This window comes from Pelmatolapia mariae, linkage group LG1 (genome assembly GCF_036321145.2).
Source record: "Pelmatolapia mariae isolate MD_Pm_ZW linkage group LG1, Pm_UMD_F_2, whole genome shotgun sequence".
Taxonomy (NCBI): Eukaryota; Metazoa; Chordata; class Actinopteri; order Cichliformes; family Cichlidae; genus Pelmatolapia; species Pelmatolapia mariae.
The window spans coordinates 21,595,834-21,620,679 of NC_086227.1; the positions used below are offsets into that span (position 1 = coordinate 21,595,834).

The window sequence follows — 24,846 nt, forward strand, 5'->3', positions numbered from 1 at the left end:
TCTCTGCACTGTGCACTCCCAGAGCAGAGATGGTTAACTTGTGTGGCACGGTGGTGCTGCGGTTAGCATAGCATAAGCATAGGCCCAGGGTTCAAATCCAAGAGTTGCATGTTCTCCAGCTTCCTTACACAATTAGCCGTAGGTGACTGTGAGCGTGAATGGTTGCCTGTCACTCCAAGTATCACACGTTTCGCACTATAACAGCCGGGGTAGTCTCCACCATGACCGTGAATTTGATAAGCTGAAGAAAATGGGTGGATTTTCTGCAGTGTAGAGGTTAAAGGTTAACAAATTCACCTTACACGGTTTGAGAATAAGTGACAAACCCAGCCTCAAGGGGTCACAACAGTGCATCAGGAAGGGCATCCAGTGTAAATCTTTATAAAGAAAAAAAAAAATGTGTCAAGCTGAAAGTACAGGTTGTATAACATCCTAACGTCTTTTTATGAATTGGTTAGCAGTAAGAGAAAACTGCAGTTCTGAAAAAAGCACTTTAATTCATTTCTAAAATCATCTTAAACTATTTCCACACAGGATCTGAAATCTCAAAGAAATAAACAACAACAACAACAAAAGAAAGGTTCTCTTCTGATATTGGCATTTCTACAGTGAATAGCTGGTGGCAGCATCAGAGGCCTGGAAAGGAGGCCGTGATGCTGAGCTTTAGTCCTCAGAGCAGTTGCACAGGCAGACTGAGTCCAGCAGGCTTTCTACACCCTCTGGTGTCAGTCTATCAAGCAGCAGCAGGTAGAAGCGCCAAAAACCAACCTCTGACTCTTGCCCAACACCCAGAGAGAGCTCTCTCTCCTCTCACGCCACACACACACACACACACACACACGTGGATGACACGAGACATGTACTGCAAGTTTCACATGGTGCAAGAAACAGATAAAGATATCCAATTTCTAAATTAAAGGTTAATGCAGACAACAGATGAGTGCCTGGTGCTTCACAAGACCTCTCTAAATGATTAAGTCTGAAGCAAAATAATAATTTACAAACAAACAACAAAACAAGGAGATTCTTAACATCGTCTACTTGGTTTTGTTTTATTATATTAAGTTTGAAAAAGGACTGGTAGCCTATGTATCACTACATCTAGTGGAAGTGATGTGACAGAGGCAGAGCTCCTATAAAGTACATAGAGCAGCAGTAAAGACAACCCATATCAACACATTACTCTGGCATTATAGGAGCATTAGAGGAGGAGAAACAACTTTAGTTTACAAATTATTAATTGTTGCTTTTTCAATTCATCAATTCTTGTGAATGAATGGTTCCTCAATTTGTCAGGCAGTCTCTGAGTGAGTGAGGTTTGTCTCGGCAGAAGAGGTGAGACTGAGGAAGGCTGGATAAGTAGTTTCTTTTTTTCTTTTTTCTTTTTAATTTAAAGGAAGATGTTCAACGTAAGATGATTCAGATTGATTTCTCCAACAAAGTGGTGCTCAGAAATTGTGAGCACATGGATTTACAAGACGGCCACGGATGGATCATAATCAACGCTATTGTCCAAAACACGGAGATGAACACACAGTGACGGGGAGGACAGTGAAAGAGCCTGATGTAAAAGTAGACTGGAGCCTTGAATAGTCAGGATGGATGCCTCCCAGACCGGTTTCACAGTCCTAGACTCTCCGCATCCATCCCTGAATCTTTCACTTTCAATTGATTTGTCTATACAGTATCCAAATAGCTTTTGTACTTCCCTTTAATCTTTACAGTACAATACACTATAGTGCACAATAGGGTTTCTGAGCCTGGAGCTCAGGGTGGAGGGTGAGAGCACATAATCCTCACAGCGCTTCTCGATTTCAAGTCACTGTCGGGCCCGACATTCAGAGTCCCGCAGCCTGGATGCTCTGCTGCAGCACCCAGGCAAAACAAATAACCCACGAGTGTTTCTCCACGCCTCAGTCCTGCCCTGGGTCCTTGGCAGGGCCGCCGTCCAGGTAGATCTTGAGGGCCTTCTCTTTGCGTGGCGAGTAACTGACACGATGTCCGGTTTTAAGCAGACGGCTGCTTTCCTTCTTCATTAGCTCGTTCCGCTCATCCTCTGACAACTCCAGAGGTTCTTCTGTGCTGTCCCTGCACAGACAAAAGAGCACAAAAACATTGAGGTCACAAATACTCCTAATATAATAAGATCATTAGAAGAACTCCATGGATGTCGCCATGTTTTAAAATTGTAAGGGAATAATGAATGAATGAAAAATAAAAAAAAAGAAAACATGTAAACTGAACTGAAACTTGAAGTCTTTTTGTTTTAAGCTTAGTAGCTGCTTTCTTTAAAATATCTCTACTACTAGATACAATTTTACAATTAAAGCCTGGATTACAACATAATTGGTTCAGAACATAGTAAGCAAGCTCAAATCTGCACTTATACTGCTGCCTTTTCAGTCATTACAGAGTCAGTGATGGAAATCTGACCCGTCAGAACTGACCTCATGCGGTCTCATTTATTAGCTGCATTGATTTGTGATTAAAATTATTTTTTTTACCATCACAGATACAACTACCTGTACCAATGTCCACATTATAGGCAGAAAATTACATTTAAAAAAAAAAAAAAAAAAAAAAAAAAAAAAAAGATTAATTATTTAATATACACTCACTGGCCACTTTATTAGGTACACTTTCCTTGCACCCCTTTGCCTTCATAACTGCCTTAATTCTTCATGCTGTAGATTCTACAAAGTGCTGAAAGATTCCTCAGATTTTGATCAATACTGATATGACAGCATTAAAAAGCTGCTGCAGGTTTGTCAGCCATGATATGGGCTAAGAGAATATCCCCACATCATCACATCTTTTGGTGAGCATGTAGCCTTCTAGTGTCATTTGACATGTTGCATTTTCTCAGACGCTCTCATGATTACCTTGGTGTTGGTTGCAACATGTAGTCATTTGAGTTATTGTTGCCTTCCTACAAATCTGAAGGAGTCTCCCCTGAGTTTTAGCATCAACAAGCTATTTTTGAACTTGAGAAACTGGATATTTTCAATTTTCTCAGGCCATCCTTTGTAAACTTAAAGAGATGGTTGTAAAATAAATAAATCCCAGATCAGTTTCAGACAAGTCTGTTTGGCTCCAACAATCACATCATATTGAAATCACGCTTAAATCACCGTTCTCCATTCTCTGTTTGAGCTTCACCAGACCATTATCTTCACTGTGTCTACATAGCCAAAATGCACAGAGTTGCTTACATATAATTGGCTCATTAGATATTTGCGTAAACGAGCACGTGAACAGGTGTAACTAATGAAGTGGCCAGGGATTGTATTTAAGTTTCAATCCTAAACCGAAACCCTCTTGACTGAAAACATTTACTGATTCATTTGTGGTATTAAATGTATAAATCTGAGAAGTCAAAAGCTAGGGAAAAAAACCTAAAAAACAACAATGCTTCTAATGCAACAATATTATTTTTTATTTATTACTGAGTCAAAGCCGACCTGTAAAGCCATGTGTATATTTTGCGTACATTTGTACTTTATATTAGATATTGAGATTAGGTGTTCAAATATTAAAGTTGTCTCTAATTCATATTAGATGCCAAAAATTCAACTCACATAAACATATTGAGTTTTTTAATAGTCCCAGCGTATGCATGACTTATAGCAGAGATTTCTTCTGCTACAGTCCTCTCTGTTCATGAAATGATTTCACAAAAATACCAAAGACACAAACGCTGTACTTGAATGTTGACTTGTCCCAGTTTTTTTACCTGTAGAAGACCACCGCCCCATCATCACAGATGTAAAGAGGCCACACATTAAGGGTTGACACCTTGGGGTTCCAGTCTAAATCCTGATGGATTTCCAACACAGAAATATCACAAGGAAATGTTCCCCTACCCTGCAGAGACCAGATAGCAGTGTCATCAATACAAACAATATATTAGAAAAATTGGGTCTCAGGTTTCAGGTAATTACATCCACCTACCTTTGCAAACTCCAGGTTTTCCAATGGAATACCACTGATTTCACTAAGCTGCCAACAGAATAAAAACATTAGACATAGGAATACAATAGTTTCCCTCAGCTAAACACTGAACACAAGCTATAAGTAAAACACATTTGTCATGCAGCAGACAAACCTTCTCCTTGAGTTCCTCCACACTGCTGCTCTCCAGAATCACTTCCTGAAAAGGCCCCAGCTTCATTGTAGACGGGTTCCATCTCCGAGTCAGAACAGCCAACTGTGACATTGATTTCATTTTCTCTGGTTCTGAGAAACATTAGAGGCTGTGGATCAATCAACTGCACTTTAAATGAAACTTCAGTGAAAATAAATTTTCCTTCACTCTAGAACCAAATACACGTCGTTTATTTATCTGTCTCCATGTGGCCTTTCACAGCATGTTAACAACTCAATTTTTTTGAGTCCCTGGAGCAGATGATTTAATGTTTGTTTTCTTCACTGTAAAGGAAATGATTTACTATACCTTTAAAAAAAGTTTATATTATTAGAACAGAACAAAACTAAAATAGGTAAGGTAGTTGAGGTACCCAAAGAAAAACGCATAGTGAAGCAATGTTTAAAAGAAAGTGGAAAAACACAAGTTACCATCAAGGAATTCAAGGAAAACCTCCCAGTTGGACGAAATGCTGATGTCTTCCTCATAAACGTGGTAATCCAAAAACACTGTGCCCGGATTCTTCCACGTCTTTTTCCTGAGGCGAACCCTGACCACACAGAGATAAATAGATATATGCTGTTTTGTACACATGTTCATTTTACCTGAAGGGAAACTGCATCAACAGTCCTCTGAACTTTGCAAAGCAAAGAATCTTACCTGTCAATGCTGAGGTCAAGTTTACACTGCTCTTTTAACTGAGGAAGCAGCTCCTCTTTAGACTGTCTGACAGTCATACCCTTGGCAAACACCGTGTCCACTAGGAACTTGCAGGGCTGAGAAAACACCACAATTAATATATTTTATAACATAATGCTGTGCAGCTGTACAACAGTGTATGAGTAAGAAAAGTCTGTCAGTTCTTACCTCTGGTTCATTGACTAGTAGTTGATACACTTTCACTCTGTATTCACCCTTTTTAAGGGCTCTGCCTAGTCGAATGGTTATCTATGGATAGTGGCACAGTCTTTGTTGAGATATTTCCTTACTCTCAAGCAAACAACTTTAATCAAAGTAATAAGTTTAAACTGACCTTATTATCGTCAGAGAACGATGAGAGTGTCTCGTTGAGCCGTACACTCTCAAACTCCTGGTTGTTGGCATACACCCTAAACACCTTGAACTGGGTCGAGGTGACGCCGACGTAGGGCTCCAAGTTCAGCTTAAATGCTGCTAATGTTATTCTCTTGTCCACATGAACCACCAAACCTGATGTAGATCACAAGAAACATCAATGTACCTTTTTTTTTTTCTTTTTTCTTTTTTTTAAAAAAAGATATACGTCAAGGATGCAAAACAGGTAAAGAATGTTTGCAGTCCTCCCCCTTGAATGGAAGAAATTGCCCGTGCCAAATTTTAAATGTAATTAAAACATAAATATACTAGCTATGGATGACAACTGCTTTTAAATACATAATAAAAGTTTGTACATTTTTGTGAATCCCACGAGGCATCATCCTGAGAACAAGGCTCTGCTCTGAAGTACAGGTACTGGGCCTCTGCCTTGCTCTTTCCATTGTCGTCATATTCGCTGTCAGTTCCAGAGTCTTCTTCTGCAGTGTCCCAGGTCTCTTTTTTGCCCTCGTGGGCTTTGGAGCGTCGGCTACTAGTGATGCTGTGCGAGTCCAGGCCATTGGCCAGCTGGATTGGGCCGCTGTCTGCGTTACACAGCGTGTCACTGCTGTGACTGGAGCTCAGGATGTCACTGTCCACCGAGCTGGTGCTGCGGTCATTGTTCACTTCTGAGTCCGACCGCTCCTCACAGGCAAAGTGGTTCTCAGGGTCAGAGGAGGCGCCGCCGCTACCCGCAGACGTGGCCCTGATCCGATTCTCTAACTCTCTGTTGTCTGCAGCCACGCAGAGAGAAGAGTTTGAGTCCGCATCTTGGGTTGGGGATTCGATATGTTCAAAGTCGCTGGCGTCAGAGCTTTTCTGGCTGTCACTGGTGCTGGAGCCCTGCTGCTGCTGCAGAGACAGATTCTTTAACTTTTCTGTGCTCTCCTCCAGGATAGCCTCTACAGATTTCCTGTTACCCTTTGACCCCTCAGCAAGCACATCAGAGTCACTTCCTACTTTTTGGAAAAGAGTTCTGTTTGCCAAGGTACCAGGAGACTGCTCTGGTAGTAAGACTAACAGCCGGATCGTATTCCCGTGCCGATCCAACAGTTTCCACAAGAGCGAGTCAGTGAAAGGAACCTGATGATCAGTCAACTCAGAGCTCTCAACAAAAACCTGGTGAAAAACAATGGGCAACAAACAAATTGGCAAATTTAATGTAATAATAACATATATTAAGACTTTGTGAAATTTAAAACAAAACTGTAACACAATAACGCACAAGACAGAACAACTGTCAACAAAACAAAAAAGAGACCTTGTTGCTCCTGAAGAATCCCTCAGCCTTCAGTGTCTTGTTTGGGACATAGAGAAGCCGGAGGTCATTATAGCAGCGCTCCAGAACCACACGCATGGTCTCTGCAGAAAGCCCTGTAGCCTGGAAAGAAATGCACACAAAAACAGGCTTGCATTAATATAACCGACACCACTATATTTGACAGTTTCCTGGGCAAATGGTTAAAACAAAACACTGTGAAGAGGCTGAGAAGAGTAAGAAACCTGTGCAATAAGCTGTTTGAATTCAGTGATCGTCTGGTTCAAGTACGCCCGAACGCTGACGGGAGACGCGATGGTCTCGCTCTTCAGATTAACAACATGAACCTTCACCATCACCTCTGTGAACAAAAGAAGAATCATAAACACACCCACGCAGATAAACAGCAACTAAGTTGCTTGATACACGCATTTACACCTGTCACCGGTGTGTATTTGTTTCTGATCATCACAGTTTGTCTGTTCAGACTCTGGCAACTCAGCTTTTATCATGCTGAAAACAGCACTATGTACAACAAGCAGTCAACAGTAGAAGATTACCGACCTCCAGGTTTGTAAGGCTGGAACACTTGATCTGGCCTGCGGGTTTCTAGAAGCAAGTCAAACATGTATGAAGATTTGACTCCTCCAAGGAGGAGGCCCATTGGTGTGTCCTCCTCTCCTTCATAAGAGCGCTCCAGGTACTCATGGAACTCATCATATTTTACCAAGCGACAGCAGTCCAGAGGGACGACTCCCTCAAGCTCCATCATCTGACATACAGAACACCCATTAAAGAAATTAGAAGCAAATTTTAAAATCCAAACTCTAAAGTGAGTTTCTTTTCTTTTGCTATAGTCACAGTAATGCTGTGTTGCAACGTTAATGGAAGAAAGAAAACTGAATGCACCAAATGTCTTTCAAGATTCCTCCAAAAGTAACTGAAACAAATCTGACAAACCTTGTAGGCCATTTCTGTTGCTTCTCTGAGAGTTTTGTCTTTGTGCACTTCCAACTTGCTCTCCATCATCATCTTCACAGGATGCATGCAGAAGAGCTTGATCTAAAAAGTAAAGAGCATAAGACTACCAAAAAAGAGAGACAGGGTATTAAATGATCCTTATAAATTAGGCAAATGGCCCAGCACCTTGCAAGTGTTGCGTTCAATCTCCCTCTGTCTCTTTTCTTGCTCTTCAGACTCTTTCTCCTTCTGAACCAAACGCTTTATGTGGTCTGGGAAGTCCTCCACGGCTAAAAACTCTGCAGACAATTCAGAGATTACACATTAAATCCAGTGGCATGAGGAAACCTACAGAGCTCAGTCTGTTGTATCAGAGTATGAAAAATGGGAAAATTATGACCACAAGACAAAGGCAAGAGGGCAAGCTGGTTCCTTTGCAACTGGTGCAACACAAAGCTTTAAAAATAAGTTACAAATACAGGTAAAAGCCTGGACAAGTTTAGTTCAGATGGACAGCAGACAGGGCACAGTGGAAACTTGTGTAAAGGATCTTCTTACATGTAGTAGGTATCAGAGAAGACAAGTGAAATTGTTTTATTTAAACACTTTCCTTGCAAAAAACAAGTTAACAAAAGGCCAAACACATTCACTAGGTTACGACGAAAAGATGAAAACCTATGACTTTTAAAGTTTGGGAGTTTTTAATTCAGAAATGTGGAAAAACTGCCACGCTTGCTCTAATTTTTACATTTTCCTTAGCAAGATTTAATTGAATGAATTTCTTACTTGCATTCCTTGAAGGATCTTTCAGTCTATAAATCAGCATATATGCGTTTGTAGAGCTGTTGGAAAGAAAAATAAATGTTATGAGTGAAGGTAAGAGGAAGGAGAAAACTATTACTTCAATACAAACAAAATTACAAACGGGGGAAAAATAAAAGGTTTCACATTTAGAAACAGATGTGAATAACAAGATAAACACCATTCGTTTTCCAAAGTCAGTGTATTAGAAGCATTTGATGTGAGTGAGTCCTCAATCACAAAGTCAGCAACTCCTGGAAAAAACGTGCATTCCCTGACCAGTTGGAATGTGGTTGCTGCCAGCCACAAGGTGAAACAAATCGCATGGAGATACACGGTGCTGCATGAAAATCATCTCAAGATTGCCTCCTGCACAATATGATCGACCAAAGCAATCACATGGAGGTTTTTGGTACAGCACTTTATACCAGCCTCCAGCAATCACTCACCACCTAGCCAAGAAATAGACATTTTTTCCCTGGGGCCAACTGGGGGTTGCCAACTGGTCTCAAGGCCTGTGACTGCTGTGGAACACAACTGACCTTGCAAAGGCACTGGAGTAATAGCCTCTGCTCCCTGAGGATCCCCCGTATGTTTTCCTGATATCATCCTGGGTGATCTGTTTGACAGAAATGAACACAATGAAACAAAAAAATGATTCAACAGAGGTTACCACAATGACAATAAGCAGCATTTTAAATGGCAGTTGCAGTTGGCAGGTTTTTTTTGGTCTAGTATATAGAAATGGCAAGCACTGCCTGACATTTACTTTCAGTAGGAAGCCAAAACGTGTCACTCAAGAGCAGAGACTGACCTTGCTAACGTGCTGATCGTTGAAACTGTACCACTGGCCATCACTGAAGGACTTGATACAGGCATAATAGTGCCCGCCCGCAGCGCTCCCAGAATGGACCATAACAGAAAACAGCTCAAAGGTCAGCAAACTCTGAGAAGAAATAGGGGAATACTGTTCAGTTAAAACCAATAATTGTGTTGCAGATTTCACTGTCGACATACTATATTTTTAGAGATACACACGTTCCCATATTTTGCCACTTTAAAGCAAAAACACTGTAGAGAATAATCACACATCTTTAGAACACTGTAAATAAAAGACAAATTTATATATTTAACAAGAACAGAGAAGTATAACATTTTTAGCTGACACTTGCAGAATAACAATCCCTCTTATCACTACACCGTTGGCAAATCAGATACTTCCTTTTAATCTGTTGTCAGATACATTCTCACGTACAAACCAAGCACACCAAATCCATCTAAGTGAGGATGATCACCTTTGGCTTCAACACCCTCTCTGTGCTGCTGGTGCTGTCCAAGCAGATGCCCTCATCCACACAATCATCGGTGGAAAAATCGTTGCTCATCTGGTCGCTGTGGCAACTGCCTTCATTCTCTGCTCCGCTGTCAGTGCAGCTCTCGGTCTGAGGGGACTTCTACAGAGTAGGCAATTTGAAAAACAACACCAGAGTTAAAGGTGAATTCAAAAGATCAATTAGAAAAGAACTAATCCAGCGTAAAAATGTAGGACATTAAGGAACCAGCAAGTTGGTTAACATCTCAGTTGGTCAACATACACAAACCATGGTTTATGGCTGACTGAAGCCTGTCATGGCAGGACACAGCACAAGATTACACACAGGGCACCTTGACCCTCAACACTTGGAAAAATGTTTTTGTGGACTGATGAAACTAAGGTTGCACTGTTTGGGAAAAACATACAGCCCTACAATGAAGGCACCACATGATAACACAAAACCATAATCCTAAGGTAATGCAGAGGGAGCGTCACTGGTTCTGCTTTGCTTCCTCCTTTAGCAGTCATAAAGGAGAAAATGAATTCCCAAATTGATTAAAGGCATCCCATAGGATGAATCCAAATCAGTAATGACAATGACAGAGGCAGGTAAATTCAATGGTGCTCTCACCTCATCTTCCACATCAATAAATGGACTCATGTCAAGTTCCTCTGGGAAGGTCATGCGGTCATTAAGTTTGATGCGATGCATAGTGGTGTAGTCGAAATCAAACCTTTTCAACTGTAATGTCAGCAGGTAAGGAAAGTGCAGAAATCTCAGCCCCTGCGTACGATGTCAGAAAATGAGGAGGGACATTAGCAAAACACTGTACTCTCTAATCATGACTTCCACGTTACATTTTCAGCATACTTACCTTACGGGCATCACATTTCTTTTTACAGCGTTCACAGAAATACTGGTTGGGCCCATCGAGTGTTTCTGGTTGTATGAATGCCTGTAATGCTTCCTCCTGTGGCATCAATAAATAAATAAATAAATAAATGAAAATAGAAAAAAAATCTAATCATCTAAATCAAATCAATTTAGAATAACAATGTAATATCAAATAGTTTGAAAATGTACCAAGTACTGAATTTAAAGTAACCTTTAAGCAACACTGAATTGCAAAGAGTGAATAAATGTTAAGTGCTGCTGTGATAAAGTATATGCTTAGAAGAACAAAGGGTGAGAAACACACCACACTGCCATAGGCTTGGCTGGCTCCAAAGGGTCTGATCACAAGAGGGATATCCAGGTAAGTATCAATCCTCCAGCTCTCATAGCCACACTCCAGACAACGGACATAATCCTTCAGCTTTCCCTGGTACAACTGGTTGATCAGGTCAGCCTAAAGACAGGGAGAGAACAGTCAGGTTTCTCTGCCACATTTTACTTTAAACAAAATCAACTCAGGATACAAAATGGTCTGCTACCAATTTGCAATACTAGCAGTGAGACAATTTCTTTCTACTTCTGGGGAAGCAAGTGCTGACAGCTAAATGTAGTGGGGCTACAGAATAATTCTACTTGTGTTTAGATTGGTTTCCCATAAACCTTCCTTTACCATACAACTCCGTCGGCAACTGCATATGAAAATTTCTCAGGATAATAAAACACAACAGACAACAACAACAACAACAGGACAAGGAGAGCATTTCTTTTTAGCCAGTTGCCATCTGTAGCTTTCTCCAGACAGCTGAAATGGCAGACACTGGAAGAACCAGCGTAACTGTTAACACTGCACAACAAGCCCTCAACTTAGTCAGTCAGAGAAAGAAAAAAAAATGCTCAAAACAGAGAGTGACAGAAACCTAAAGAAAGAATGAACCCAAGAGCTGCAGGAATGATTTTTATTTGATTAAAAACTTTGCTCTGGAACAAAAAATGTATGTCATTATTTATAAAATTCATTAGGTATTAATTCTGGTCATGATGGTTTTGTCCCATTATTGAATCAAGAATCAATCAAACCATTTAGAAACAGTAAAAACACTTGTGTTGTATATTTAATATAAATCTTTTCTACTGAGATTAATAAATATGGACCAAGACAGTTTTGCATTTTTTCATTAGTTTGGTTTCCTGAGAGAATTTGTTCATTTTCATTTGTTTTATTATTTTATTTATTGCCCCAAAACATTAAATGTTAGTTTTTTATTAGTTTCAGTCTTCTCCTGTTCTATACTTCTTAAATTGCACATTCTGATAAAGAGTCACATGGACATCCAAGTCTCTATAAACTGCACCATAGCCTCATTATGCTGTGTTAACAAATTTATTCAAACTAATCCATCCATCCATCCATCTTCCATTTATCATCTTCTTGGATTCAACACTGTAAGCAAAGGTGGCTCGACTTCCGCCTTTTCAGGCATCTCTTCCAACTCATCCAGGGAGACAAAAAAGCATCCCCAAGCCAGCAATGAGATGCAATCTCTCCAGCGTGACCTCCTGGTAGGAATTACCCTAAACACCTCACCTAGGAGGTATTCCCAGTCTGATGCCCAAACCACCTCAATTAGCTCCTTTTGATGAAGGGGAAGCATTTCTATTCCGAGTTCCTCACTCTACAGGTGAGAGTAAGATCGCAGATCTACCAGTAAATTGACAGCTTCTCTGTCATTCTCAGCTCTCTTCTCCACAACATATCGGTACAGCCTCCAAATCATCACCACACCAATCCGTCATGAATGAGATCCCAAGGCACTCCTCCACTGGGGGCAGCAATTTCCCTCCAACCACCCACCTTGGGCACTCTACTTTTTTCCAGCTGTCCAAACTGAGACTTAACCATTTTGTGTATCTTTTAAATACATTTTCGTTAATTTTGCAGGTCCTTTCTTTTAATTAAAATATGTTTACAAGCCAATTCTAGTTTTTAGTTTTGTTTTAGTTAAGTGTAATAACCGTGTTAGGATGCCAAGATGGAATTTAATGCAATCATCACTTATGGTTCACATGGCACATGTAGACTGGGGGGGAAAAACTTAACTGTTTCCAGATATTTATGAATATATAAACTAAAGATTAGTAGTAGAAGAAAACTGGCGCTTGAAAGAAAAAATGTAGAGCTTATATATCCTGTCATCAGTTTACTTTCTATGGCTGAAAACTACAAGTAAAAATCCCTTGTAGTATGAGATTTTTTTATTTATTTTTTTTATTTTCTTAAATAGCGTTCACATGCACTTATGCTTGCGTTTACAGACCACATGGCTGCACATTCGTACACTGGTCTAAGTGTTTGCAGTTTATAACCTATTCCCGAGATAAGAAACAGCTAACCCCAGGGCTTACTGGCACATTTCACTTTTTCCACAGTAGGCCTTTTGTTTCCATTCTGGGGGGAGCCTGAGCCTGGATGCAGATTTTTTGTTGTTGTTGTTGTTGTTGTTAACAGTCTGAGAAAACTACTTGTTTTCTCCTACCTGCTCTGTTTGCTTCCACTTCTGCTCCAGGGCATCGAACATGACCCTGCACAGCTCCTGGACGTCATGTTGTTGCCAAGCTAAAAGCAAAAGCACAAAGAAAAAAAAGTATAATTAAGTGTACAGACAGAGGCACATGGTCTTGTCCTCCATGAACATGCAAACCAGCCATGTGAGCCTACTCACAGGCAAGTACATAAGCTCACCCTCACTGCTGTCCCAGCCAAAGCTTCGCGTCACATCAGTAGTCTCAATTGCCCGTTTCTTACTAGTTTGCAACAGAACAAACAGTCTTTGCAGCTGGTAGGGAATACTGGTGACAGGATCCTCCTCCTGCTCCTCAAACTCCCAACTGAAGTCGGACAGCAAATATTTGAGAATTCTAAATCTATTATATGTGACAAGAGAATTTTCACAAAGTGATCTATAATCATGATTTCTTACTTGTAGAGTGCATTCCTAAACTCTGGGGTCATGAACAATGTTTGCAGCAGACTGTTCAAATAGCAAGTCATCGCTTGGTTGACCAAGCCCACATAACCTGTAAAGGCAGCAAGAGACAAGAAGTAAGTGATCGGTTGGAGATGTATAAAAGGAAAGGTGTCACATATTCAACAGGTAACCAAACCTCACCCGTCTCAGACTTGCTAAGGATGGACGAGTAAGAGTAAGATGGACTGCTGTAGTCACCACTGCAGCCAGGAGTCCCATCTCTCAGTAGGGGTCCAATAAATCGTTCCTGGGAACTGTCATCTAGTCCACTGCTATCTGCTGTTCCTGACTCATCCTACAAACACAAACATACCTTGTAATAACATCTTTCGTTTCCAGTTAAGAGTCTTTAGCATGTTAGTAGATTCTGTAGGGAAATAATTATAGTTTGTTTTTTTAAAGATTATTTAAGAAATTATGAATCATTATCTTAATTTATTCTTAAACACTCACAGATGCAATCTGGGGCTGCTCTCCATCTTTATCTGTAAGCTGGAGGAAATTCCTCTTACCACCAGGTTCAAACCCAGACTCTGAGAGGGACATCTCACTGCTATGGTCAAGCGGTGCCTAGAGAAAGCAAATAAACACAATATGAACAGACAAGTTTCACAGAGGTCAACAATGCCTGGACAGGAGTAAACACATGCAACTTTTTTTATTCGATATTTAGTTTAAGCAAAATGTCAACTTAAGTCAACTCAGTCTACTATACATAAAAAGACCTTACAATATTATAAAGACCAAACAAACTACTCCCTTTGGGTAAGCAGTGGAGCAGAAAACCTTCCTTTTAGCACCAAGAAAACTCCAGTAGAACCACTCTACGGGCTAGCAGCCATCTGGTTTGAACGGTCAAAGCAGATGGCTGCAGGCTAGCTGTTTACAAACTATAAAGTGGATGAACTCACCAGAAGAGTTAAAGTCCTACTGAATTCATTTTCAGCTAATTCCATGTATTGTTGTTAACAAGGAAAGCCTCTGAAGCCAACATGTGAACAACGCTACCTAGGTTTCTCCGGGCCAAGCTGAGGATGAGCAAGCAAAGTGCTGCAGTGGGAACAAGCAGTGGCTTAATCCACTGACCTACTCTGTGAGATAACAACGGGCAGCACCTGGGCTTTGGCCTGGGTCAGCAACAGGATTAGCATGGGCTCATTTAAGAAAAGGGAATAATGTGTACACACAGATCCAACAGTACAAAACTCATCACTGATTAAACATATTAGGAAAGTCAGCTTTAGCAACAGTATTTTTACTTGTCTGCATTTTGTAGCAGTTGTAAAATGTAAATTTACATGTAATGACAGGGTACAAAAATCTATTATCAGCTGATGTTGTGGTACTGTCCTAGCAATAAAGAAGGTAAAAGAGCTACACTGTGTCTCAAATGAAACATGCGTGAGCATAAAGTACTATAAACAAAGGCTGGGAGCCATTATTATGAATCACATCAACGTTCACCAGAATTACTCAAACTCAGCTACACTCAAGTCACTTTAAAGCTGCTGCTGATATTTTCTTTTTGGCCAACTGGAGGGCAACAGAGGTTGAAAGAAAAAAAAAGAAAAATAAAACCCTGTCACAATAAACCATGATATAAAAGTATTTTTACCCAACAAACTGCCAGTTTTCTGCATGTTGCACCACTGCCTTTTTTTTTTTTTAAACTTGTTTCATTAAAGCTGTTTTTAGTCAAGTGACAAATGATAAGTAAGACTAATAAGTCTTACTATAATTTCTTACTGACTCATATTTTATCTCTTTTGTTTTAACTTTGTCATTGTACCCAAACAGTAGAGAAGCACTGTGGGATACCTGCAGTTACCCAAACTGATTTTTTGTGTGTGTCACTGACTGAAAATCAGGTGCAACAGTAAAAGTTAATGAGAGGAGTGAAACTAATTTTGTTTGGTCTGTTTAAACTGATCTCTGGTTCATTTTCCCTTTTGGTGTAGTTAGTTGGTGCAGATGCGAGCACAATAATCGCACTCGTTGGAGAAGAAGTGACCGTTAGAAGGAGGTGGTTCCTGGTTTGATTTCGAATTAACTCCATCCAGGGAGGCTCATTTATGGTGAGAATGTCAATCAACCCAACTACCACTGCAAGTTTGAGCTAAACATCTTCCTGTAGTGACGTATGCACCAGGGTACCATAGATATCCAGAGACCACAAACTATGGTAGCTAGTAGGGCTGGGCCATATTATACCGTTCACGGTAATACCGGTATAATGTTAGGCAACGATAGGAAAATGAAATATCGCGATAGAATATGGGTCAAACGCGCATGCGCAGTGCCTTTGTTTTCATACGCACATGGCCGATTGTTGAGTGAAACGGATGAACCAGAATTAGTTTGTAAAAATGGTGCCACTTCAGTGATGTGGAACTGGTTTGGTGTTTGTCCGTCAGATACACAACAAAGCACATTTTTTTTTGTAGAACATGCAAGTGGCTGTCAATATTGCCGTATTTGTCGGACTAAGGTGCTCGTAAATCTCCGCTTCAGGTCCCAAAGTCAAACAAACACTGCAGCATCACTAAGAGTTAAAAACTGTCTAAATTCTTTCATCTTTAATAAAATGATCAGCATTGCTGCTTTACCAGGTGTAACTATGAAGTTTAAGATCCAGGCATACATGAAAACAGAATTTATTACATTTAACGGAGAAGTTAGCAGGAAGCTAGCGGAAGTTAGCTCGCTAGTTTCGCTAGTTACCTAAGCATGATATAGCATGTTCTGACTGAGAGATTTCTGAAAAAATTCAAACGTACAGCTCTGCTATCACTTCCAACATAAATAAAGACAGGAAACTAAACAGCAGTGACGTTTGTAAGCTTACTGAAGTTGGGCTAGCTGGTATGTAATGATGTGCTACGTGATCGCTAGCGACACAGCTATGTTAGCATAACATAAACAGTGAAGCTGGAGAAATCAAGGCTAACACTTTTCCACTTAATAAAAGTTAACGTGAAGTTTCCTGATGGTTAGAGACAAATGCAATCGCATAGCAGGATGCTGTAAATGGACCAAACTTCAGTCAGGAGAACAACTGAGATAATCCATCCACAATACGAGGTTAGTCATTAATATACAGCAACAACATGGGAATAGAGCAGCTGTGATAGAATACAGCATTAATGAATCAATGTTACAGAAGTGGAGGAAGCAAGGAGAATGAGTTGAATAAAGTTTGATTTATCTGACTGCTTTGTTTCGCTTAATGTGCCTTATAATCCCGTGCACCTTATGGTCCGAAAAATATGTATTTGACTTTTTTATTTGGCACACTGCAGTTTAATGTTGCAAAGCAACTCTTTTTAACTTCAGTGGATATTATACATGGTTATGCTCAGGATATGTCAGCCCATTTCTACTGGAAATGCCTTTTGGTTAAACTTTCAGCAAGGAATTTGCATTTGCACTGTTAAATTTTTATATAGCTTTAATGCACATAAAAAACAGCTTCTTGTTTAAGTGAAAATAAATGGATGGTGTTTTTTGCGCTAGTAAAGTTGTGGAGTTGTATTTTGTCTCGCATCAGTTATATCGTCAGTTATATCGTTATCGCAAATTTTCAAATATATATCGTGATAAATAATTTTGGCCATATCGCCCTGCTCTAGTAGCTAGCCTGCTACACAGTTTTACCCAAGATAAACATGATAAACATGAATGAGTAAATATTCAATGTTATACACTAGCTCCAAACACAGCACCTTAATCCTGCATTTACTTTTATTTCTCCTTTTTCCAGACACATCTGCTAATGTCTGCAGATGCTAAACCCACGTTACTCTCCATAGCAAAACAAAGCTAAACTGATGAATTACTAACCATGTCTTGTGTATTTCCCCATGCAAGTCCAAAAGTGCCATTTACATATCCTGCTTTGTGAGCGACATCTTCATAAAGTTTAGAGAGGGTGGTGGAAGCAGGCAGGTTGAGAGTCAGCCGTTCGTTCACCGTCTTCGCGCTGGTGATGTCCTGAATTATACACAGCGCTCTGGGCTCCTCGGCTGCATTTTGGATCTGCAAGTAAATAAAGAAAAAGATATAAACATTATTTTCTTACTTGTTTGTTTTCCAATGAAGAGCTAAACATTTAAAAAACAACAAAAAAAAACCCCAAAAAACGTTAAAGCTGTGCTACAAAGGTCATTAGTAACATGCCAGTTAATGCTGGGTGGTATTGTTGGTTGTAATTTCATGCACAATATTAATTTTTTAAACACAAAGTACCCTGCTGTGGATTTTCAAAGGATTTCCATTCCCATATTTTCACCACACCTGGATCACCATGTAGTGTATTGAGAAGGGACCTCTAGTACCCCTCCAACTCACCTTTCTACCAAAGTATAATGGATTCACCAAATCATATCAAATTAATAATATAATTATCAGGCATATATTAGAAAAAGAAGAAGATATTTAAAATGTAAAAATATATTTTTTCTGTATCTTAAAGGCCACTTTAACACTGGTGCTTTGAGTTATACACATGTTATTATTACACCCAGTATAAAACATGTTTCAAACCTAAACTAAAAGCAATTAAACTAGCCACAGTTGGAATATCAGTCTGTTAAAAGCTCTGAGTTTCTCAGTTTTTAGATTAAATACTTCCAACAGAAGTACTTACTTTCCATACTTTGCTTTCTTCTTCAAAATTAAAGTTTCTATTACCAGATATCAAATTATTTTGTACAACAAAATAACAAAACTGATGTGGTAGACATGCAGTAATTTGACTTCAAGTCTGTTATCCTTCAAGTATAACAGACTTGCAAAAGTAGCTCTTGTTCTCTTTTTTGCAATTGTGGTTTATCAGGGCTCGATACTGAAACCGCTTTACTGAAACCTCTTTTCAAAAAGTGTTTACGACACATGACTGGCTGATTTTTCCTACAATAAACCTTCCAACACATGACTGGATAAGGTGGGCAGTTGGTTGATTCCGGTGGACAGAACAACCACTTGTCAGATTTCTCCTACATTCTCCACAATCTGCTTCAACAACATGCCATGCAATCGCTCACTCATGCTTAATTTCAAAGCAAAAAACAAAAGCAAAAATAGTCAGGTGGAACAGGAGTTTCAAGAAGCACTGAGTCACTTCAACTAAACACTCCTCATAGTTTGCTTTGTGACTGGTCTGGTATGTAGTGTTCCCAGTCAGGGACAAATCGCCTGCAGACTAAAAGCCAACCTTTCTTAAGAACTTGAGCAGCAAAATCTGGCAGAAAAGGTCACTCACCAAGCAAGAAAAGGTCTAGGCACTGAAGAGTAATGACAAAGTGTTTTAGTTTAGCTTACTTACCTGTTAAGTATCAAATGGAATAAAACAACCAGGTTAAAATAACATATAAACCCCTTAAAGTTTTAGATATGTTAACTGGGAGTGCAGACTGTAACTGTTACATTTTAAACAGTAAAAGCTGGCAAGTACCACCCCGCCCAAAATGACAATGTTTTCATTTCTATTACCGGATATTGTTTAGTTTTCTTTAATTGTATGTTACATAAAACAACACAAAACTAAAAACTAATGCACTAAATTATCTTTCAGAAAAAGCATTTACCAGTAGATAAAAGTGACACCAATTTATGATTAAAATGCAACACAAAATTATTTAGTTTTCCCGTAAATGTGCACCATGCTAATAAATTATTTGTCTGCTAATCATTATTTAATTCCCTTTCTCTTTGATTATTGATAAAGGTGGTACTTGTTTAAGCTGGTTTCTAGTTTAACAACATGCTTCAAGCTTTGTTCGAGTATAATAGTCATCATGGCTACTGCTTCATGCATCCATTTACCACCATGCTCAATTGTGTACACGCTCTCCTATATCAAACACACCTGAGAAATCCTCTTCATTTCATCAAAAATACTTTGTCTGCAACTCCAAAATACACCCTGATAATATGTGGAGATAGTTGAGGGTGAAGAACAACTTAAAACACATAGAACAAGTAAATTAAGTTGTAAAAGATGTCAGTTGGTTGGAAAACAACTGAGCTAAATTAAGCTGATTTCTAAAAACCTACAAATGCAACAATAATAATATATATATTCAAATAATTGCACTTTTTGCAGCCTTTTTGTATGTGTGATCTTAGCAAAATGTGACTGCCAGCGCCTACAAAGACGCTGCTGCAGCTGACAACACACAAGTGTATTATGAGATTAAAGGTTATTTTTACCATGGATATAATCACATGAAGCTACAGGTACAGCATAACACAGGCAGCATATTACATAAATATTTTAAAGACACAAAAATTTGACATTTGAAAAAATGAGAAAATCAGTACCTATGAACTAATTCAGTAACTACAAATGAAGGTTACTTAAATAAAATATAAAGTCTTCACTGAAATAAACAAAGTGAAATGAATTTAAATCCACATTTCTAGTAGACTTTAACAAGTAACCATGAAGTTAGACTACAGTGATAAGATATTAGAAGTGATCCATGTGGAGCACTAGTGTTTGAAAAAAGGTAGGGGGTTTTCACATGAGGTGATGCCAATAAACATTTGATGTCACTAGAAATACATGGTGGACAAATACATGAGCTATATCAGCAATCTGCTAAATAAAGTTCCTAGTTGCTTTTTTTTTTTTGGTTCAACTGTTATTAAAGGGCTATGTCAACTGCCAATTTATAAATCACATTTGAGAACTGCACCAAAAAAAAGAGAAGGGCTTGATTGTCAACCTTCATCATTTAAATGCAAGTATTATACCCACTGTTTATTGTAACGGCAAAGGGATCATTGGGACAGTGCTTTTTGTTATAAGTCTACACAGCAGAACTATTAAATACCCCAAGCCATTCACTTAACATTTACCACAGTTGACGTAGAACTGCATGTGAGTGTCATTACATGAAAGAAGTGGTTAATTAGCCTTTTCTCCTCACTCGTGTTTTATTTAACTCGAAACAACATATAAATAGAGTTCCCTGTGACTTCCTTTATCCCAGGATATCCCACCTCAACTTCCACCTATTCTCAACACCAGCTGCAGTTTACATTACCTTCACCACAACAGGCCAACATACATCTGAAATATATCTTAATATTTTTATGGTCAGGATGCAAGTTTTAGATGCAAAATACTCTTTAGATCCAAAATGCACAAAGCTGGTTATCGATTCACTAATGAAGGAAGATAGAACTATAATATTTGAAAACTATGAACAGATTAAACGCATAATACAGACTAAAAGAACACAGCAGCTGCAGACAAAGCTGCAGTAAGTGATGAAAAGCACTGCACGGCAGTTTAGTATTAAATGTGTGAGCACTTTAAGCACTTTGGCCAACAAGACTGGAGATGAGCTAGCAAATCGGCTAATAAACTTTAGCCAATTTGAAACAGGATAGAAAGCAAGAAAAAAATACCAACTGTACAAGTCGACAGTCTCATCAATATCACAGTACATAATGGTCTAGAAAAGCAAATGTTTGATTAAATTAATGTTTAAAACATAGTTGGAAAAATTAGATGCATTAAAAAAAATTCTAAAACCTATCCTTTCACAAAGATCCAAGGATCTTCCAGGAACGATGACACTATTTTCCTGAGATTTGATCAGCCAGTGGTTGGTAATTTCATACTTGTTGGTTTTTAATCTGGAATCTCACCTGTTCCCAGCACAAGTAACCATGACGTTATACACCAGTAGGAAGTAAACCACATTCACAGTACAAAAGCCCAGGGTACATGGATAAGCAGAAACCCTGCTCCATCGTACATTGCTCAGGCACCAAGGAGGTATAACGGCAAAGAAATAATGGTTACAATAATGGTTACATTATTTCTTACTGTAAAGCTACAGTCAACCAACCAAGGAGGTATAACGGCAAAGCTACAGTCAACCTTATTGTCAAAAGACTTGACTTTACTCCAAAAGGTGTATCATTACTATGCGAGAAAATAGGCTGTAGGCTCGCTTATCAAATAGGGTCCTAATGTTAAATGGACGCCTGACAAATTGCTCTGAGCCCAATATAAAAGAAACAAAGTAAAAACACACCCTTAAAAATAATGGTGTAACGCATTAAATGGATATGACTGCTATGTTAGCAGTACGGTATATGATGTTTACCTTAACCCATCCTGTTAACATGTGAGCTAACATGTCAGTAATCAAATCTGACTACCGTCACTGCCGTTGATCAAAGAGACTATTCATTTTATTCCTGTTTGAATAAGAAGGCACTGCTAATGTTAACATTAAGACAAGACTTTGCACGTTAACTGAGCTCCAAGCTAGAAACATAAAAATTCTAAGTAACTTATCTTCAGCAATAAAAGGGGTTATCGACGATGTTAAAAAAAATAAACAAAGAACGATCAATTTATTCTGAGATAAACGCTAATGTTGTTAAACACACATCTATCTTTCACCAGTAGCGTAGCTAGTCAATTCCGCTAACATTAGCGTTAGCTTGTCAATTTATCTTGCTAGCATTAACGTTTACATTCAAAGTAGAAGTTTTACTTAAGAACAACCTGTAAATGATTCCAAGAAGGGTTTGAAATATATATATCTGTAAAACTATTGTTTGGGGTCGACGGTGTTTCAGCACTGCTTGCCATTTGCAATTGGTTGGGGAACTTCAAAAACATCTAGATTAGCCGGAGTTGTTGCCACTGATCAGATTTAAGAAGCTAACAGCGCTTGCTAGCTAAATCCCACAAGCTAATGTTATGCTAGTAAGCTAACTGATGTTGACAAATGCCTTCGTTTGACGGGACAACATAATGTCATTAGCAACAATGGAAAAGGTGGGGGATTTTAGTGACCATAAAGCCATGTCTTGAGTCTAAACAGTTAAATGGTAATTATGATAACGCTTTTGCTACCTAAAATGTTCTTCGTCTGAAATGCATCGAAAGTAGCCGCTAACTAACGTTAGCAGATGCGTTAGTTAGCCATGTCATGATAGGCCGTCCAAGTCATATTTGGCTAACTGTTAGCAGCTCAGAGATAGTCAATTAAAGACAGGGTAAGATCGCAAACTTCAAAAGTGCTGCAAAAAGTTTTGCATCATTAATGTGCATGATCTGCAAAGGTGACAGGTAATGCCCAGAGAGGCTGACTCTCCGACCTGGACACGGTCCATAATAACCTCACCTCTTTGGGTACGAACTGGTTCTCCTCGCTAGGCACCATTTCCATTTGTGCGACAGTTTAGACAAGCATCTATCCGGACAGGGATGTCAGCGAACAAACTTTGCAGCGGTCAACACAAACATTGTTTGTGGTCGGTTTGTTAGAAGTTTAGATGCTTAAATACCAAAATTAAACTTGCCAAAACTTGTAGGCTTATCAAAGTGAAATCGCAACACTCTCGGTTACACTACCCCCAGCACAAAGTGTCGTGCTATAAATGGAGAAAAATGGCCGGTGTTTTTACTCCGCGAGACTTCACTCAGGGAGCTCTGGCGTCACTTTCCATACAGACAAGCGTGCGTGATGCGGACAGGATGACGTCGGCGAGTGTGCGTGTTTTCGCTTGTTTTCGTTAAAGGGCAGAGATGACAGTACAAGCGCACAGTTTGTGTATGAGAGATGTGTGAATTTAATTTCTACAATGTAATATATTAATTGTCATGTTATTAACAGATTAAGATAAAAAAAATAGCACAAGATGGGCCTACTTTTATGGTTTAATAAATTCAAAACTTTATTGATATTATTTTCATTCTAAATGTAAATGATGGCGTGGGTCTGACTGTAGGCTCATCTGCGCCACTTGGCTTCTAATAATCCTCCCATGAGGAATCTTAAGCCTGTAGCCTGTTGGTCCTAAACTACTAATATAATGAGAGGATTTCACTATACAATTGTGCATACATATATATAATGACATAGTGGGGCATCAGCGTGGTTAGCAGTGGTTCCTTCACAGCAAGAAGGTCCTTGTTTTGAATCCACCAGGCAGCTATGCATTCTTGTATGAGGTTTGCATGTTCAACCAGCTCTCTCAAGGTACTCCAGATTCCTCCCATAGTCCGAAAACATGAATAGAGTTAAGTTAATTTTTTATTCTAAATTGACCATGGGTGTGAGCGTGGGTGTGAATGTTTGTCTGTCTCTCTCTGTTGGCACTGGCTTCCCTCTGGGCAACGCCTCTGCTGCATTTCCTGCAGGACTGAGAGGAGGAGAGCCACCTTTGTCCCCAAAGCCACTCTGCTTTTTAACTCCAGCCAATAAGACCATTTCCCACACCCATAAACATAAACTAATCTACACTCTTTTTATACTGCTGACACTTTACTCACTTTTAGTCACTTACAGTTATTTATTCATCTTTCAGTCACTTTAATTTTTAAACTGTGTAATTGTAAAACTGTATATATACTGTATATTCTGTGTATTTATTATCTCACTCTTATTGGCTGTTTATGCCCTGTCCTTATCTTCGACGTCATGCTGCTCTGTTGTATCTTGCCCCTTGGGGATAAATAAAGTCTTTCTGATTCTGATTCTGTGATGGATTAGATTCCAGATCTCAACCTGAATAAAACCCCAGACCCAGAGATGAAATTAATAATGAGCAGAACCGAGTTAAGATTACTGATGCGGCCCAGTATCATTTTCTCATGTGGCTCCTTGGGAAAATGAACTGCCCACCCCTTTGCTTTGTTCTTATGTTTCTTGTATTTTGCACACCTCTGTTGCTTGTGAAGCTTGCACACAAGAATTTCACGCACATGTGCTGTACCAGTGTACCAGCACATGTGATGTGACAATAAAAGTGATTTGATTTGATTTGAGCTTGGTGGAGCTCAATGACATCAAAAATCACAAGGTGCACGCTTAGTATACATGTCTGGGGATGTATTTGGCATGTATAAATTTATGTTTAGTTGAATTACAACACAGCAGCCCTGCAAAAGACTGGCGAACTGTCTAAGGTATACCCTGCCTTTCACTTTACTAGCAAACTAGATAAGAAACATGCATAGATCAGTAAATATGCTACAAATATATTATGACACACCATTCTAATCTGACATTCCATTCAATGTTATAAAATATAAATATGATTGTGTAATTTGTATAAAATATTTGTATGCATCATATAGATGTTGGCACTCATGGTGTCCTCGGCAATGTTTGTGCAAAGTTTCATCAAGATTGGTCCACTTGTCTAGGAGGAGATAGAGAACACATAAGCATATATACACTACAGTCATTATAGTATGATGATAGCTGGATAAAAGGTTAGCAAAAGGGATGGATGGATGGATGGATGGATGGGTTGGTACACATCAGTTTTCGCCAGCACTCGGTGCACAGAAAAGGG

At 39.2% G+C, this 24,846-nt stretch overlaps 1 protein-coding gene across 2 annotated transcripts; it reads right to left on the reverse strand.

The window, feature by feature from the left end:
- Positions 1-477: 477 nt before the first annotated feature.
- On the reverse strand, positions 478-22,933 carry usp47 (ubiquitin specific peptidase 47). 2 transcript variants are annotated; one of them, XM_063475453.1, is made up of 28 exons: positions 22,668-22,933; positions 17,353-17,547; positions 13,966-14,082; positions 13,654-13,807; positions 13,465-13,561; positions 13,227-13,372; positions 13,021-13,100; positions 10,791-10,940; positions 10,467-10,562; positions 10,223-10,375; positions 9,572-9,730; positions 9,091-9,222; positions 8,819-8,895; positions 8,262-8,317; positions 7,662-7,774; positions 7,476-7,577; positions 7,080-7,287; positions 6,761-6,876; positions 6,519-6,638; positions 5,575-6,376; positions 5,178-5,353; positions 5,012-5,092; positions 4,805-4,920; positions 4,576-4,694; positions 4,106-4,236; positions 3,952-3,999; positions 3,734-3,864; positions 478-2,088 (listed from the first exon to the last, which is right to left on the reverse strand). In XM_063475453.1, the coding sequence occupies exons 1-28, from the start codon at positions 22,710-22,712 to the stop codon at positions 1,914-1,916; spliced, it is 4,095 nt and encodes a 1,364-aa protein (XP_063331523.1). In that variant the 5' UTR covers positions 22,713-22,933; the 3' UTR covers positions 478-1,913. The 2 variants fall into 2 exon arrangements, with proteins under 2 accessions (XP_063331523.1, XP_063331528.1); XM_063475458.1 differs by lacking the exons at positions 17,353-17,547; positions 22,668-22,933 and adding an exon at positions 14,424-14,566.
- Between the last annotated feature and the right edge of the window lie 1,913 nt (positions 22,934-24,846).